At 44.9% G+C, this 15,500-nt stretch overlaps 1 protein-coding gene across 1 annotated transcript in view; it reads right to left on the bottom strand.

Annotated features, from left to right (window-relative positions):
* Positions 1 to 5,582: 5,582 nt before the first annotated feature.
* LOC142582420 (kin of IRRE-like protein 2) overlaps positions 5,583 to 15,500 on the bottom strand; it is a 394,020-nt gene continuing 384,102 nt past the window's right edge. The window contains exons 10-12 of the mRNA XM_075692120.1: positions 14,509 to 14,539; positions 11,998 to 12,154; positions 5,583 to 11,117 (exon numbers count right to left, since the gene is read on the bottom strand). Of these exons, the coding sequence (XP_075548235.1) occupies positions 10,923 to 11,117; positions 11,998 to 12,154; positions 14,509 to 14,539 (383 nt within the window). The 3' untranslated portion in view covers positions 5,583 to 10,922. The remainder of the gene's footprint in view (positions 11,118 to 11,997; positions 12,155 to 14,508; positions 14,540 to 15,500) is intronic.

Below are 15,500 nucleotides of genomic sequence, written 5' to 3' on the forward strand. Positions count from 1 at the left end.
GGGCTGTCAACAGAGACTCGACGGGTCCACTCGCATTTGCGCTCTCGGAAAGATGCGTTCTTGGAACGACGCGCTCCCGGGCATTGATTTGCGCCTTAGTTTATCTAGGCTTACATGGTCGCTGGCTTTCTGCTGCGGATGAGAGTGGGCCATTCGTCATCGATGCTTTCTGGATGGTTTTCCGCGCTGCGGTGTTTATCTCGCACCTCGGGGAGAGCAAACCGCAGGCCATGTCTTTACATCCTTGCTCTGCCCGCACATGTGGCCCTTCACATCAAGCGAACCAGAACTGACAACCTTCGCAATGAAAGTAAACACACTCAAGCACTGACCTTCTTTATGTGCCACTAGCACGGCCACTCATTTTCTCAGAATAATGTTTGTTTTGTTTAGAAATGAAATTAGGATGCGTAATTGCCGCTTTTGGTTTTCTCTAGGGATGGCGTGTGACCGATTATTTCTCAGTGGAAGCTGGTGAGCGATAGCGTATGGGTTGTAGTACCATTTGTAATGACTAACAACTAACATAAACTGAAAGCTACTGAAGGCCATGCAACACGTACGCTCGCGGGGCACTGGCATGCGCAGATAGTGCGGGGCAGACCGTACGCCTCCAAGCGCGGCTCGAGCACGGATATCTGTTGAAGACAGATATCAATAATTAATGCTTTACTGCTTCGTGCGTTCACGCGCCAGCGTACAGAACTACGACGTGCTACAATCAACATTCAGATTCAGTGATGCAGATTTAAGTCATGCGAGAATTTACGTTTTGAACTGATCTAGTGAGTCCAAAAAGAAAACTGCATTTATCAATGTTTAAGCCTTTCGATGCCGTGCTAATAACGAAGTACGAAACGACGTCTGTCAAAAGAGCGATGAGTGAGGGCAATGGGCGCGCGCTAGCGTGCGTCTCTTGTAGTTTGAAACTGCCATTCTTGATGAGGCGCCACAAACGCATGGTACGCAGGTGCGAGCTTGCATGCATCGGTAAGCTTGCGGGTCATCTGGGCCCTGAACCACTTTTTACCGAAGAGTAGAAATGCATTCGAAGTTAAAATACGCAATCTTAGAAATGCTTTGCCGCAAAACGAACTTCAATGCTTTCAGGAGAAGCGTAGTTATTGGCAATCAAACACGCCCTCCGCAGTGTATATGGTCCTTCTTCAATGACTTGCACTGCGAAAGCCACAGCGGAGCGGGGCATGCCCACAACGCTCCACCTACAGAACGTCACAGGGGCATGCAGTTCGATCATGCGCCTCCGGGGCGCCCGCTCCTAGAGAAGCTAGGCTTTGCTCAAGGAGACATAGAAAAAGACATTGCAGACTTCCAACGGGACATCCGCGCTAAGATCACGATCCGATTTACACCCAGAAACGTACACCCCGAAAACAACAGGGGCAGACGACAAGCGAGAGGACAATTCCTTCTTAACCAAGCCTTGGCGAACCGTGAACGCTCAGCTTTTGTGGACATGGCGTCATACGCGGGAAACAAAGCTTTCGCAGTGGCGGTTGTGGACGGCCGCGGATTCACTAGATATGCAGCCACGGTAATTGCAAGGAAGCCTGAACAGGCCGAACAGGTTGCGATCGCTGTTGCGCTCACCGACAACAATCTTTCCCATATCTACAGCGACTCCATAGCCGCTATCAGAGCTTTCCAAAAGGGCACGGTCTGCGCACAGGCTCTCAGAATTGTTTCAAAGAAAGAGATTAAGAACCACATCATCTACTTGTTCCCGGCACCCTTAGGACCAAAGATCGGCGACATCCCCAACCTTAACGAGGCGGCACACGAGGCTGCGTGCGCGCTTACAGACCGCGTGGCTTCACCCGACCACTCGGAGAATAAGGACGCCCTCACTACATATAATGAAATCACTAAACCCTACTACCTACAACGTAGGCAGTATAGCACGCCACACCGCACGCTCACTCGAGCTCAAGCAGTTACACTCAGAATGCTACAAACAGACAAATACCCCACGCAAAACAGACTACACCATTACATGCCTGAGCTCTACGACAAGTATTATTGCACCAATTGCAATACATCCCTTAGCGTATATCATTTACTCTGGCTCACATAAACTCCGAACCGGATAAGCGCAAGTTTGAAAAAGCAATCCCGAGCGAAGAACTCACTCCCCAACTCTGGGCCGTCCAGCAGGTCCACGATGCCGCCAGGAAACTCAACCTCCCGGTTCCGTCGTGGGAGACGCCCATTCCATGAAAGCCCAAAACTCTCGCGGCCTGCAGGACTTGAATAAAGTTGATTTCCTTCCTTCCTTCGAATTTGATTTCTGATGTTAACTTAGGCGCCACTAGCTCCGATTTCGGTGTCTACGACGCGCCAAACATAAGCCAAGCGGGCTTCATCTCACAGAACTGTACTAAGATCAGCCAGCGGACTCGTCGCGGCACCCCCAGGCGGCCGCGGCATCTACGGTATGTAGCAGACTGCATCTACAAGCAGCTGTAGTGTAGGGCTTGAGTACGTGCTCTCGCACATGCGCTCCAGTCTTACCATGCTACTTGGTGCTGACCCGCTTTTCCCTTCGTCAGCTTCACCGACGGATAGTAGCCACATCCTCCTTGCGCATTTGGAAGCGCTATCGATATTCTGTCAAGGCTTCTAACCAGGAGCAGCCAGGCTTGAGCGTGCGTTGGCAAGCCTGCGTGTGGTCCGACCTTACGTTTCGCGTGGTTCGAGGCCAGTTGAGCGTACAAACTAGCCTAAATTAGCAAGACCCGACATCTACGACATCGATAAGCAAGGGGGCTAAAGTTTAATTCCTACGCTTGCGACCACTGCCGAATGAAAGCAGACGACAGTCGGCTTCTTCCGGAAGTACGTCATAATTATCGAAATTCTAAAGCAGATTTTCACTTACCTCGGCCAGTTTATTAAGCTTCGTCATTAAATGTAAACAGTAACAGTAGTAAGAAGCGCACAGATCCAAATATCCTTCTTGTTTGATGTCACCTATTGGACAATAGCAGCCTCGTATGGGAATGCGCTATAATCGAATATAAAGCATCCAGAAAAGAGTGAGGAGCAGGCTTCTGTTTAAAAAAGCGCGTTTTAGAGAAAGGTCACTTCGCGCTCCGCTTGCGAGTTTCCCGCGCCGCGCGTGGCTGCAGAACTTGGCTGGTGTTTACAGGAGCATATGCTATCCGCCGGCTGTGTTTATTCACCAAGCGCGAGGGGTAGTTCAGGATCCCTTTAAGCCTCAGCGGAGGCGCTAGAGCGTCTTGGCTGAAGTAGGTATGGTTGAATGGCGGTATATACAGCCACTGGAAAACAGATACTATATGTTGTGGCGAAAGGTAAAAACTAAGGGAAAGCGTCACTATTAGTGCAGGCTAGTCGTTTCTGTATGTAAATGTGGTTGTTCTTCATTTAAGAAATTAAAAAGGATACCCTATTTGCGTAAAAGCCGCATCGAGTTATGCACACTTTGATGACTATGGGGAGGCTCCGTCTTTTCTTATCGTACTTCTGCAGTTTCGACAGCATCTCTGGTTGTCAGATGTCCTGTTCACGTGAAATGCCCAATATCCAACGCGGAGCAAGTCTCCTAAAGCTTTAAGGACTTCACTAAGCTATTAACAAAGAACAAAACTATAAATTGAAGTGAAGTTTGAAGGGCTCCAGAAAAAAGATGCATCTAAAATTCTAGGCATACATGCAACGTGCTAAAAACAATACCTACGTCTTAGTTAAACCGTAGTACTCGTTAGAAATTGTGAAAGTTTCAAGAAAACGGCAAAAAAAAAATTTGGGGGACGCTTAAGCTTCGTCTTCAAGAGCGGAACGCGACAGCGTTTCCGTCAACCCGCCAAGGGGTGTAAGACAATGCGCTACGGCGCAGCGATCACTTACGAGGCGCCCCGCATAGGACTTTGCACCCACCAATCGCGTGGTGAGCGTCGAGAAACGCAGCATTCGGCGCGGCAAAACGTGCGCCTGAGGAAGCGGAATGAACCAAAGAACTCGGTGTCTCGGACGGGGAAACGATGTACGCCAGACAAACGTCGTGATCGGCACGGGCTGAGAGATAGACAGATAGTGATCTAAAGAAAGGAAGGACGTTTGATTCTGCAACCCGCGAGGGAGCACGGCGAAGCGTCGTCAGGGGAGAGGTAGTCCGGGCCGCGACGCGCCTCGCACCGGTCCCCGCACAGCCCCCAATGCGCGCGTGGCGCGCCACCTGTCGGGGCAGCGCCGTACATTGAGAGGAGGGGGTCTTCTGCGTTTCCCGCAAGATGGCTCTGCGTGTGCGGAAAGCGCAGAAGAAATGTAGCGGAAACGCACTTCGCTACTCGTGTAACTGCGACTTCTGCAAGAGACATGTTCATAATTACCGATACACACCGCAGTATAACTTTCTACTGCTCGTTTCTAAGGCAACACCGCATTCACTAGAGGCGTTTTTCTACCGCATTGATGCATCGAACTCGTGGCTGAGTGGTAGCGTCTCCGTCTCACACTCCGGAAACCCTGGTTCGATTCCCGCCCAGCACATCTAGCAAGTTGTTTCTTATTCATGAAGTGCCTCCCGGGATTTATCGCTCACGGCCAACGCCGCCGACACCAACACCGACGACACCGGCTTTCCTGAGACACGAGCTCCTTAACGCTCTCGCGTTAAAAGTGCCGTTCGAGACGCCGCGAAAACTTCCAAGATCTGCAAATAATTACTATAGAAAAACTAAAACTGCTTCAATTTCCAGGCAGATAGGAAAGTGTTTATGATCGCGAGAACACCAATCCTCAGAACCTTCACAAGACATCTGACAGCGGATTCAGGGAGCCTATTCCAGTGCGGGAAAGTGCTGCTTGAATAAACTAACTTCGAAAACTTTATAGAAGTTCGTATAAAATATGAACAGGACCAGCTTACCCTCCAGAATGGTATTTCAAAACTGAGCGAGCTTTCCCTCCGGTATGTAAATAATGCGAAGAAACTGGCGAAGAAGGTCATTTCATTTATTCCAGGAGGCGTTTCATTCAATGTCGACAGAAATAATTGACAACTCACCAACAAGAGGCTTTCCACATGCATGTCTGGAGAAAACTATGCTGTTTAAAGGACTGAGAATAGTGCGTACGGAAATACTGTGCTTATCTACACAGTATTGAAGTTATAGACACGAAGTAACGCCTTTCTCAACATTCTAAAATAGGCGCCCAGACGGGTGGAGCATTCGCCAGCCTAGAATGCAAGGCTAATCCCTCCCACATCGGACAACTTAATGAAGCAATCTGCCTGGATGCTCAATATACTTTTGGAATGTCGGCACCCCCAGTAGGTGAAAATCCACAAATATTTCAGTTGACCAATCTGGCTCATGGAGACCATAGCTGCAAGCAACCAGCACGCGGGGAGAACCTAACTCCGTAGTAAATTTTGCTTAAAATTTTGTTTTTCAGGAAAGCTGCAGAAAGCAAAATGACGGCGATGTTTCTTCTTTTTTTTTTTGTCGCTCGCACATCACATTTGTTGTTGTCACATAGTAAAACAAGAAAAACAGAATTCTAAAGGGCAATAGCGATAAAAACACTTCACCACGTACAAGAAAAAAATATACTTTATTAGCACAACTTACAGCCGAGAGATCTCGAACGCTTCTTGAAGAGCAATTCTTGTAGCTACACAAATAACCTTTTTTTCTCAGTTATGCTCTAGCGACGCCTATAAACACGGATGTGTAGAGACTTTATTGACGTACTTACCCGCGAGCGGGTCGTTCTCGAAGAAAAAAGAAAAGCGATACAGTGGCACATGCATGATATACAAAACAATTTTACACACGATCGATATATACTTAAGGCAAACGTCGTCTGGAATAGTCTGCGAAAGGTGTAAGAATGGAGGAAATATAATAGAATGATCATTTCTCGTTCTTTTGCTGTCACAATCCTAAAAACACAGTATAACAGGTTCCCGTTGCTAAGAGTGTTTTTTTTTCTTCATTAGTATGATGCCATAAATTCAGAAACGCAAGTTCAATCGCACCAGACGCATGAAGTTGGACGAATGCCGGATATATAATAACATAGAAAAAAGTAACTAATATCGATAACCTTGCTGCGTTGGAGTCCTCACATGAATGATGGTTCTTATATATAATTGCACTAGCATAGCGTGCATGAAGAAGCAGTATTTAGGGTTGCCGCGGGTGATGTGCAAGAGTATGGAAGGATGCAAGATTAGAGATTCTATGTCAACTAGCAAAACTGACTAAGTGCTAGTTGCAAGTTAGGCAGCTTAGTTAAAAAGACGGCGACAAATTATTTTTATGGAATGATGAATGTTGTACTTTGTTTGCTTATTCTCCTTGAGCAGTTGCTAGAGATAAAGTTTTGCAGCGCTGCTGCACTGGTGTATCCGTAGAGTGCTGTGCTTTGCTTCTCGACCAGCCGGAAACGCTGGAGGCTGCTATGAAGATAACTGATGGTCGGTCAGTGAGAGGAATATAAATGATCATATTAAACATTTCATAATGTTACATAGCTTATAATGTTAAATTTGCTCAATGCAATCTAAGAAAACGACGTTTTCTAACATAGAATTGCAAGGAGCTCGTATTCGGTCGCACAAACACTTGTGTATTGAGTGTCACTCTGTTCAAGAGAAAAATGGCCAGAAGAGTAATAATTTCATGTTAGTGCTACTAACGCAGATATTGCGTTAGTTCTCGAAAGATAAGCGGTCAATAGAGACTTCCGTCTCTGGTGACCGAATGTGTAGTAAAAGTGCTACAAGCAAGCGTTTTCAGCAGACGTTTATCGCGTAGGTCTAAGCGAGCAACATCAGAAACAGGATAACAATGAAGAAAAAGTTGAGTGTACTTTCTCTGTGACGAGCAAGACCTGAACATAATGTCTCGATTTTCATTAGGACAAACTTACCGACCTATCAAAAACCAAGGCGAGAAATAACAATTTCTTGCGCAAATTTAGGATGTTTCTCACAGAAACTATGGGACCGTTTCATAACAGAAAATTATGAGCAGAGGTCACTTTCCTTCCGTCACCTCAGAACATTAAAGCAGCGTAAAAGCGTCAGTATATATTCACAACATCATTTGTAGAGACAAGAGCGCAGCTTTTGGCATTCATCACCAGAGTATAGATGTTGCTGCAAATACTATGCAAACCACCAAAGCTTCACTTCTGACACAAGGAAGACAGAGGATAATATCAAGACAAACAAAGGGCTGTGCATTTGGTGCCCCAATGACTACAAAAGCTTGTTTTATAATCTATTGTTCTTCCATCTTATCAGTCACGCACACATGCACGCACACACGTTATCGGACATCACAAATAGCAGTACACTCACGAATGATCTAAAAAAAGTAATAAGCTGTTTTTGTGTTGTAAAAGCCTGTGTGCGAAACATCTCCACTGGTTGACGGCATACATACTTCACAACACGGTATGTACAATGAGGGTTGGAAATATGTTTATATTAGAGGAGGATACATTGTTCTTCAAATTATTGTGTTATTTTTAACATGCTATTGCGCACTTCATGTTTTCATGCAAGCACAATATTTATTCACCATTATCAAACTGAATGCGCAACTCGTTACATTGCCGTTTACTTTCTTAGACTCCTAAAATGTAACTGAACCTGAAGCAAAACATTTCAATTTTTAATTTCTGTCACACTATGACATGCTAAGGCAGTAAGAACTTGTAAGTCATTGGCAAGGTTCCATATACGACAAACGTCCTTACATAACAAATGACATTGTTTGGCCTTTTGTAGAAAGCGTAGACTTCCGGGCATTTTACTGCCATCATGTCTAATAATGCCTATGGCAAAAAACTTTTCTAACTATAATGTGTAATGAACTTGCCGTGGCTACTGCGCACTGATGCTCTTAAAGAACAGCTAACGAGTTTAATACTTGAGGATACAATGTAAAAGAAACCCTTGTTATAACAAATTCACTTTATTCGACGTTTTCGGGATCTCGACCACAGTGCATATGCTTTAGACTGCATTGTTCGAAGTGCAGCAGCGCCGGACTCTGCTTAGTGCAAACTACGAAGCATGATATCCGCACTGGATTGCTCGGTGTAGCATGTGCGATGACTTTTTACGTTTCTCTTGGCCAATTTGCCAAGGTAATGAGCTCTGTGAAGGTTACCCCGCGAGGTGGTTGGAGTTCTTTTGGACTAACTGCCAAGTGATAATAACCGAAAAAAAAACAAGGCAGTTGTTCACGGGTCTGATCAAAATTCATCCCTGTGATGCCGCCCACTATTTCAGTGCGGCTTTCTTTAAGCTTACGTATTACAGGATGTAGGGCGCCGCCCTTGGAGCCTTCGCGCGCTTACTACCTTGTTGGCGTATGCGCGCCCCAGTCGTGGGGTCGCATAAAAGACGAAGCCTTCGCACCTGAAGGGCGGCTGCCTGGCCGAGTGCAGGGTACTCGAGTTGCCTGAGTAAGTATTGTTGGTTGAACCTAGGACACTGTCTGTGTTGCTGCGCCCTGCGGACGGGGTGCAGCAAGCGATACCAATAAAGCTCATGTGCTTGTTAGTCTTTACACCAGACTTACTATGAATTCCCTATAGCACATCTATTGCAAAAAGTTATAGGATGAAAACGCTCATAACAAAGACGATTACATGTACTGATGATATTGCCCTAAAGATGGTTTACTTTAAGTCTTGTTACTGCGATTTTATTTTCGTGAGTGAATAAATAAAATTCTTCCTCTTCTTCTGTTCTTACTAGTGTAAGCTTTTATGTGTTGCATAGTGCTTCGCAATTGTATAAGAATTTTTCGGACATATTCAGATACTGAACCGTGAATACTTTTCACCATGCCGTGACTCCGAAGTTGTCAACTCCTTTAGAAGAGCTTCTGGTATGCGGCGACATTTGTCAGCACGCGCATATACAGTAGTGTCATACTATCCCACGAGATCAAACAAGAGCACATTTGAACATTCGAGAGAATTGGATATGCTGGTTGCGTGGCGAATGAGTTTAGGCTGAAAGGACTAAGCTTAATCGTACGTACTACTGTATTCCAAAGAAACGAGTTCATTTCGATCACGTGAGACTCTAAAGAGGCTAACCTGAATTCGTACCCCTGCATCAGTAATACTCTTCTACAAAAAGTCAGTCATAGAATACTCACGCACAAATGTGCTCTTTAAGTACACTGGTAATACAAGTCCTTACGGATATATTCGTTTCCTATATCATGCATTTTCTTATCTTAAAGGACACGACATGTGGCCGTACGGCACTTAGGCTTGTGCACCAAAAGAAGTGAAGAAACGACTGCTGCTATTTACATTTACATTGTTGATTAAGGTCTTGCCTCGCTACATCTCCTCAATACAAAGACAGGCGGCTTACGTAAAGCTGCCCTGTGGCTTTTAACGTAGCCCACAAACACACATACAAATACACACTCAAAGGCAAAACAGACGCGCATTTCCACATGACACAACGGTATAGGCATACAAAATATGGCTCTGAACTCGGACACGTCGCAAACGGGGACGGAATCTCGTCTCCGGTTACACAGGAGTGAGCTGGGCAGTGCAAGCTTCATCCGTAACTCGGTGCCACCGTCTGCGAGCCACTCGCTAGACGACATGGCTTGCGCAGCGCTGCTGAACTTGTAGAGCGCAGACGGGATGCGCGCAACGCGCGAGACAGGATTGACGCTATCAAAGGACCGCAATCGATAAGCCGTGCTCTCTGTTCAGTAAGGGCAACGTGTGCATGTGAGAGGCTGCGCCTGACAATCGCACCTCATTCTGCGGTAAGTGCGATCAGAGGCAAATTCATGGCCTCAACTATCCTGACACTGACCCCAGATATAGAAGGTGCTAGAACTACCAAGCACCATGCAGAGCAATGAATCACTTCACGTATTTCCGTAAGAAGAGACTAACCTGCTGAGATTCCAAAGTAGGTTAACCTAACAGCGATTCGAAGGCATGAAATTGTCTCTAAATAATTTCGTTGCGTCGCCTTAAGCACCTAGCTTCTATTTTACATAAATATAGGCCAGCGAAGTCGAAAGCCTTCGCGCGAAACGTGCGCAATCACAAAGAAAATACAACGATTCCGCAAAGCAGAACATAGCTTGCAGCAGCCTTGTTGAGAGCAACGCTATTGCCCGCATCGAAAGGAAACTAGGGCTGACTTTCAACTTGCGACTAGCCAAGCACGCTTTCGCAAGCAATGAGAGAAACATACCATAATCTTGTTCCGCTTACTAGAACCAATATAGCTTTATGTGGCGCGGCGCACGTAGCCCACAGCAGCACGTTCAACGAATAGTCCGGTTACGGGAAGTGCCGGGCGTATAGAGTCACTGCGGAAATTGTGCCCACGACAGCTCTGAATTAGCCCAGTATTCAGCTGAAATGAATGCTAGAGATGTTCTGTGCCTATCAGGATTGTTCATACTCATTTTGGTTTGCTTGTGAAGTCGCGAACCCTCTGGTTTGCATTTCAGAGTTGGTTAGGAAGCGTTTCATTAACCTTAATAAACTGAGCTAAGAAATAGGTGTTGCCCATGTTTATATGTGGCTGGTCGCGGCAACGCTTTCCTATGTTATGTTCCAAGCGACAGCACAGAAGACCACACGGAAAACTGTTTGGTCTGCGCTAGGCACTGCACAGAGAACTCCGACTATCATAGCGGCATGTGCAACACAAGCAATGGCTGGGACTACAGTACTTCGCAGAGACACCAGCATCTTTTCTTTAACTAAGTAACAAAACATGGCAAGCTGACGTCGTTACATTTCATGGTCAGTGAGTCTAGCACGCGCGGCACCCTCCCTAAGGTAGTCGCACGTCGCTCTGTCGGTTAGTCTTTGGGTGCGTCCTGCACCGGGCGGACCTTGCGTCCAATTGTGGTTCAGAGTGACACGTGCTCCGATGAGAGCTGCTGTGCGCCGTTGGCTTGGAACTGCAGCTCAGCATACTCTGTGCGCTCCGGCGCTGGCCTGCTGCCGTTCTGGGTGGCCGCCGCTGGAAGGTCAAGGCTGGCATACACGATGCTTCCGTCGGATGCTCGCGGAGGGGGCTCGGGTCGACCGTTCTGCGATCCATTCTGCAAAGGTGGCGGTAAGAGACATGATTCAGATATATGTGCAAGCAGAGAGAAAAATCTACAGAAACGATTTTCCTTTCCAGTTTGTATCACGACACTGTGCTGCTGCAGCGACTTCTGTATTTAAGTTCTGCACTAAAGCAACGCTCGAGAAGAAATAATAATACACCGGTCACACGGGACACGGGATTAAATATCTTGATCGGAGCTTGATCGCGATTGGCTCCCCAACTTAGGCAGCCAGCACAAATGTGCCAAACGCGATCGAAAGTTCCCGTGCCACAAAAGTATAAATCAATTTGGCACGTTTTATTTTTAATGCAGAGACAAGTAACTATTTGCAAAAGCTGACATCCTCAGTTAGGGAAAGTGCCGCTCACCCGCAAGATAATGTGCATGGATGCCGCAAATCTATTACGCATACCAAACAAATATGGTATCTGCGGATATGACAGCGGGCGAAACATAGCGACAGCTATGGTAGAAGTGAAAGTCGAGCTATAGTTATTACTCATACACATTGATGATTATGGCCGATGCACCGACGAATGTAGGTGAGAGGAAGGAAATGTGAACGAAGTTGCGTTTTCAAAACACATGAGCGCTTTTTCGCTTTTCTTTTTCTATTCTGGCACTTGGCTTTCTTTTTCCCTTTCACGCATGAGTAATTACAAGTATTTAGTACATCACCTTTAGATTACATATACCCATCTATGAGTTCTTTTTCAAAAAGCTTTACATTTGCGAGTAGGCCATCATGCACGCTTTGCAAGTTTGATCTACATCTTTCGGCACACCGATCTAAAGGGTTCCTTGAAATATATATGTCCTGTTCAAGGCCACAGTGAGGGCTACATATAATGTACGTGGTTCTACACACCTTGACATTTTCGTACTGGGTTGCGTCCTTGGAAGAGCCGTTGTTCTTGGATGTAGGTGTGTAGAGTGCGTCCGGTGGGATGGCCACGTGACCTCCTCCCCCTCCTGGCTGTTTCTTGGACAGGGGCGTACCTTGTGAGTTTGTGCTGCCCACATCACTGCGAAAGAAGTTAAGAAATAATGAAGCGGCATTCCCTGCAAGTAACCATACAGTAAGCGACCTGCGGAGGAAATGCGTGGTGTTAAGTATACGTTAAAACTACACGTTAAAGCTATAGAAATCAGAGAAGTTAGCAAGGAAAGGGAGAAAGCAGATTACTAGTCATTACTCTTGTTTTTTATTTGATTTCTCACACATTCAAGACTTCTAAAATGATAAATTCACTATTATATTGATTTCTTTGATCTCTACACGATATCTTTGAATATAAAATTCATCAACAAAGCAGTTGCACAAAGTCTGATGAGAAATAAAACTGCAGCAAATCGTTTGTAGGCCTAATTGATGCCGATTGAATTCCTAAATGCCAGATACCACTTTCCACACACCAGATTATTTTTTCAGAGTATTACTTGAGTTTGGAGGAGCATGGCAAATGAAAATACATTACTACAAAAGCGAACAGACACCTCCATCATCGGCTGTGTGGTTAAAGTGAACGTGGAAATCTACGTTGAGAAACGTGTTTTTCCTGCTATTTTAATTTTTGCCCTTCCTTCAATTCAACTTTAACCTGAGGTAACTGAAGGGTTTCAAATGGTCCGAAACTGGATTATTTTTTTGCAGTTTATGTTCAAGGGCTGCACTCCTCCCTGCTTTGTGTGGCAGAGATTACCAATTTTGTACGAAAGTAGCCGCACCTCCACTCCGAAAGAACTTGCACAATGGCACTCTTTACGAACTTTCAATGGCAGACGCTCGTATCACACTTGGAACTTCGAGGCACGCTTCACAAGCCGTGCTGAAACTGTTTTTACATTTTGAGAGAAACTCGGGACCTCAAGAAAAGAAATTCTCTAAATGCAACCACCCAATCACGAAAATCCACATTCCATTTATGAGTGCTATAGTTTCCTTGCTGAAGCCCGGCCTCTCTTCACGTCGCTGCAAGGAAACTCACGTGCACATACCGGGAACTTCATCACCAAGCCGAGCTTACTACGGCCAGCGAGCTCCGTGAAAAAAAAAAAAGGAGGAAACACTTAACGGTAAGCGCAAACTTTTTATAGCGACACGCGGGAATCACATTGCACTAGTCTACAGGGAATAAAGAAAGTAATTTAGACATAACGCACGGGAATGCGCAAAGTGCTTCGAGAGCTGAGTCAGCAACAATGCAGGATTGTGCTGAATTGGGTGTCAAAGGAGGTTTATGTTTTTGTCCTAGTTTCAGACAGCTTAAACTATAATGTTAACTCTTTGGCAACTTAGCACTGAACGCGCATCAATCTGTGACTATACTATAACAGGAAAAAGTCCAAGTTGTGAATCCCCAATGCTTCTGTGCTGATGAAAATACCAACAGCGCTCACTTAATTGCCGAGATTATATTTTTCAAGGCAAAAATAGCAGCGTTATGCTCTGGTGTGCAATATTTAGCATTCATATTGAAAAAAATAAACACTACTGGATTTGAGTGACCTGTCAGGTTCACCAGCGCATTTCCAGCAAAGCAAAACTCATGATAGAAAGGTCGCGGTGCATGGCACGCTCCTTGTATCTCAGAGGGCTTTCCAGAAAAATATAGGTTTTGGTTTGCTGTGTGAAAATTGCGCAGCCACCATCACCTCCTACTGCCGTCGTCACGGCTACCGTGCACCACACATTTGTTGAACGTGACGTTAGACGCGGCATTGAACGGGCAGCCGTTTGGAACTGCCACTTCCTTTACACTGCAAAGCAACACCAATGGTTCCCTTAATATAGGACTCTTTATTACTGAGTTTCACCACCATATAACTGGTAGCTCAGAAAAAACTCTTTGTTGAATACATTGAAATGATAATCGGGCAATTGAGTAATTTCTCACAACCCCACCTCAAAACCTATTTACTTCCATCATTGGCCGAATATTACAGTTGATATCTATAACGTGACCTCCAAATTTCATTGCGATAGATTTAACGGTTCTTCTATTTAATATAGCCGACGTTCGGAATATCCAATCTCCACAGTGCCTAAATTTGTAAAATTGTTTCGCTGCCACAGGAATGAAGCGCGCGTTGACGCACTAAAGCGGCTTCTTAGGTTTTTTTTTATTTTTTATTTGAACATACTGCTAGCCTCACATTTGAAGCTGTTGCAGGATACAGGATACAAACAGGATACAAGTTTCTGGGGCTTTCTCTCTTTCCTAATTAACGAAGCACAAGGAACAACATCTGGTCCCTCGTGTGGTGATTTATCTAGTAAATATCCCTGAATGACGAAGCTTAATAAATTTATTTGGTGGTTGCATGACGCAACGCGCCCAATATGGGAAGTAACATAATAGAAGGATTTTGAACTGACCTTTCACCGTCTGGTGAAAACTTATGCCGACCTGAAAGTAGATAAAGAAGAACAAACAAAACATCAGAAGATGTATGACGCACGAGGTAAAAGTATCCAAACAAGCAAACAAAGTCACGAACAGGAACAAAAGCAGGGGGAGCAAGCAGCGCATGCTGTGGAACAGACGCGCTGGCGATAAGATCAATTGCACGGTCACCATTTCTCACAGTTAAATCAAAACTTTAGATGAGTGTGCAATGGCTGAAACAAACAAGTCAGCCTCTGGAACAGGGATGATTATACGGCTTATGAAATAAGTTAGAAGCAACCCTAATTTATCAACAGTGTGGCTACCACGAATATCTTAGTGCGGGAGCCGAGGTTATCGCTATTTAACTGGTGTTCGCCTTGAGTGAAGTAACCCTGTCAAACCGTTTACTTCGTGCTGTGGATTCTCTTGTTGGCTGACCGTTGGTCAGTCTGTCTCCATCTCACTCTAACCGCTTTGTATTATTTAAACGGGATCAAGTGCAATTTACGGCTCATGTGCCAAACTGCAAACTGCATATATTGTGATTTGAAGCTACGGATAAAATTACAAAATGCCAAAAGTAATTGAAAGATAACATGTATTACAGAAGGAACCCTCTGGCTACACATGTAAGTGATTGCCAGTGTTACGTCTTTGAACTGCAATGTTCAACAGGAGTTCACAGCACATGTGCATGGAGAGCGCCGAGCTAGGTTTCTTTTGCAGTATATATATATATATATATATATATATATATATATATATATATATATATATATATATATATATATATATATATATATATATATGATTATCATTATTAAGGTTCGACTCTGTATAAACATAGGAACTTGAGCAAGTCCAAATGACGAATAGGAATAACAGAAACTTAAGATGACATGGTATTTTTAAACCTTGTGTCACAATTAGTCTTAATAAACTTATTAAAGGCTTATGAGAGTTAGTTGCCACAACAAAA

The sequence above is a fragment of the Dermacentor variabilis genome, chromosome 5 (assembly GCF_050947875.1).
Source record: "Dermacentor variabilis isolate Ectoservices chromosome 5, ASM5094787v1, whole genome shotgun sequence".
NCBI lineage: Eukaryota > Metazoa > Arthropoda > Arachnida > Ixodida > Ixodidae > Dermacentor > Dermacentor variabilis.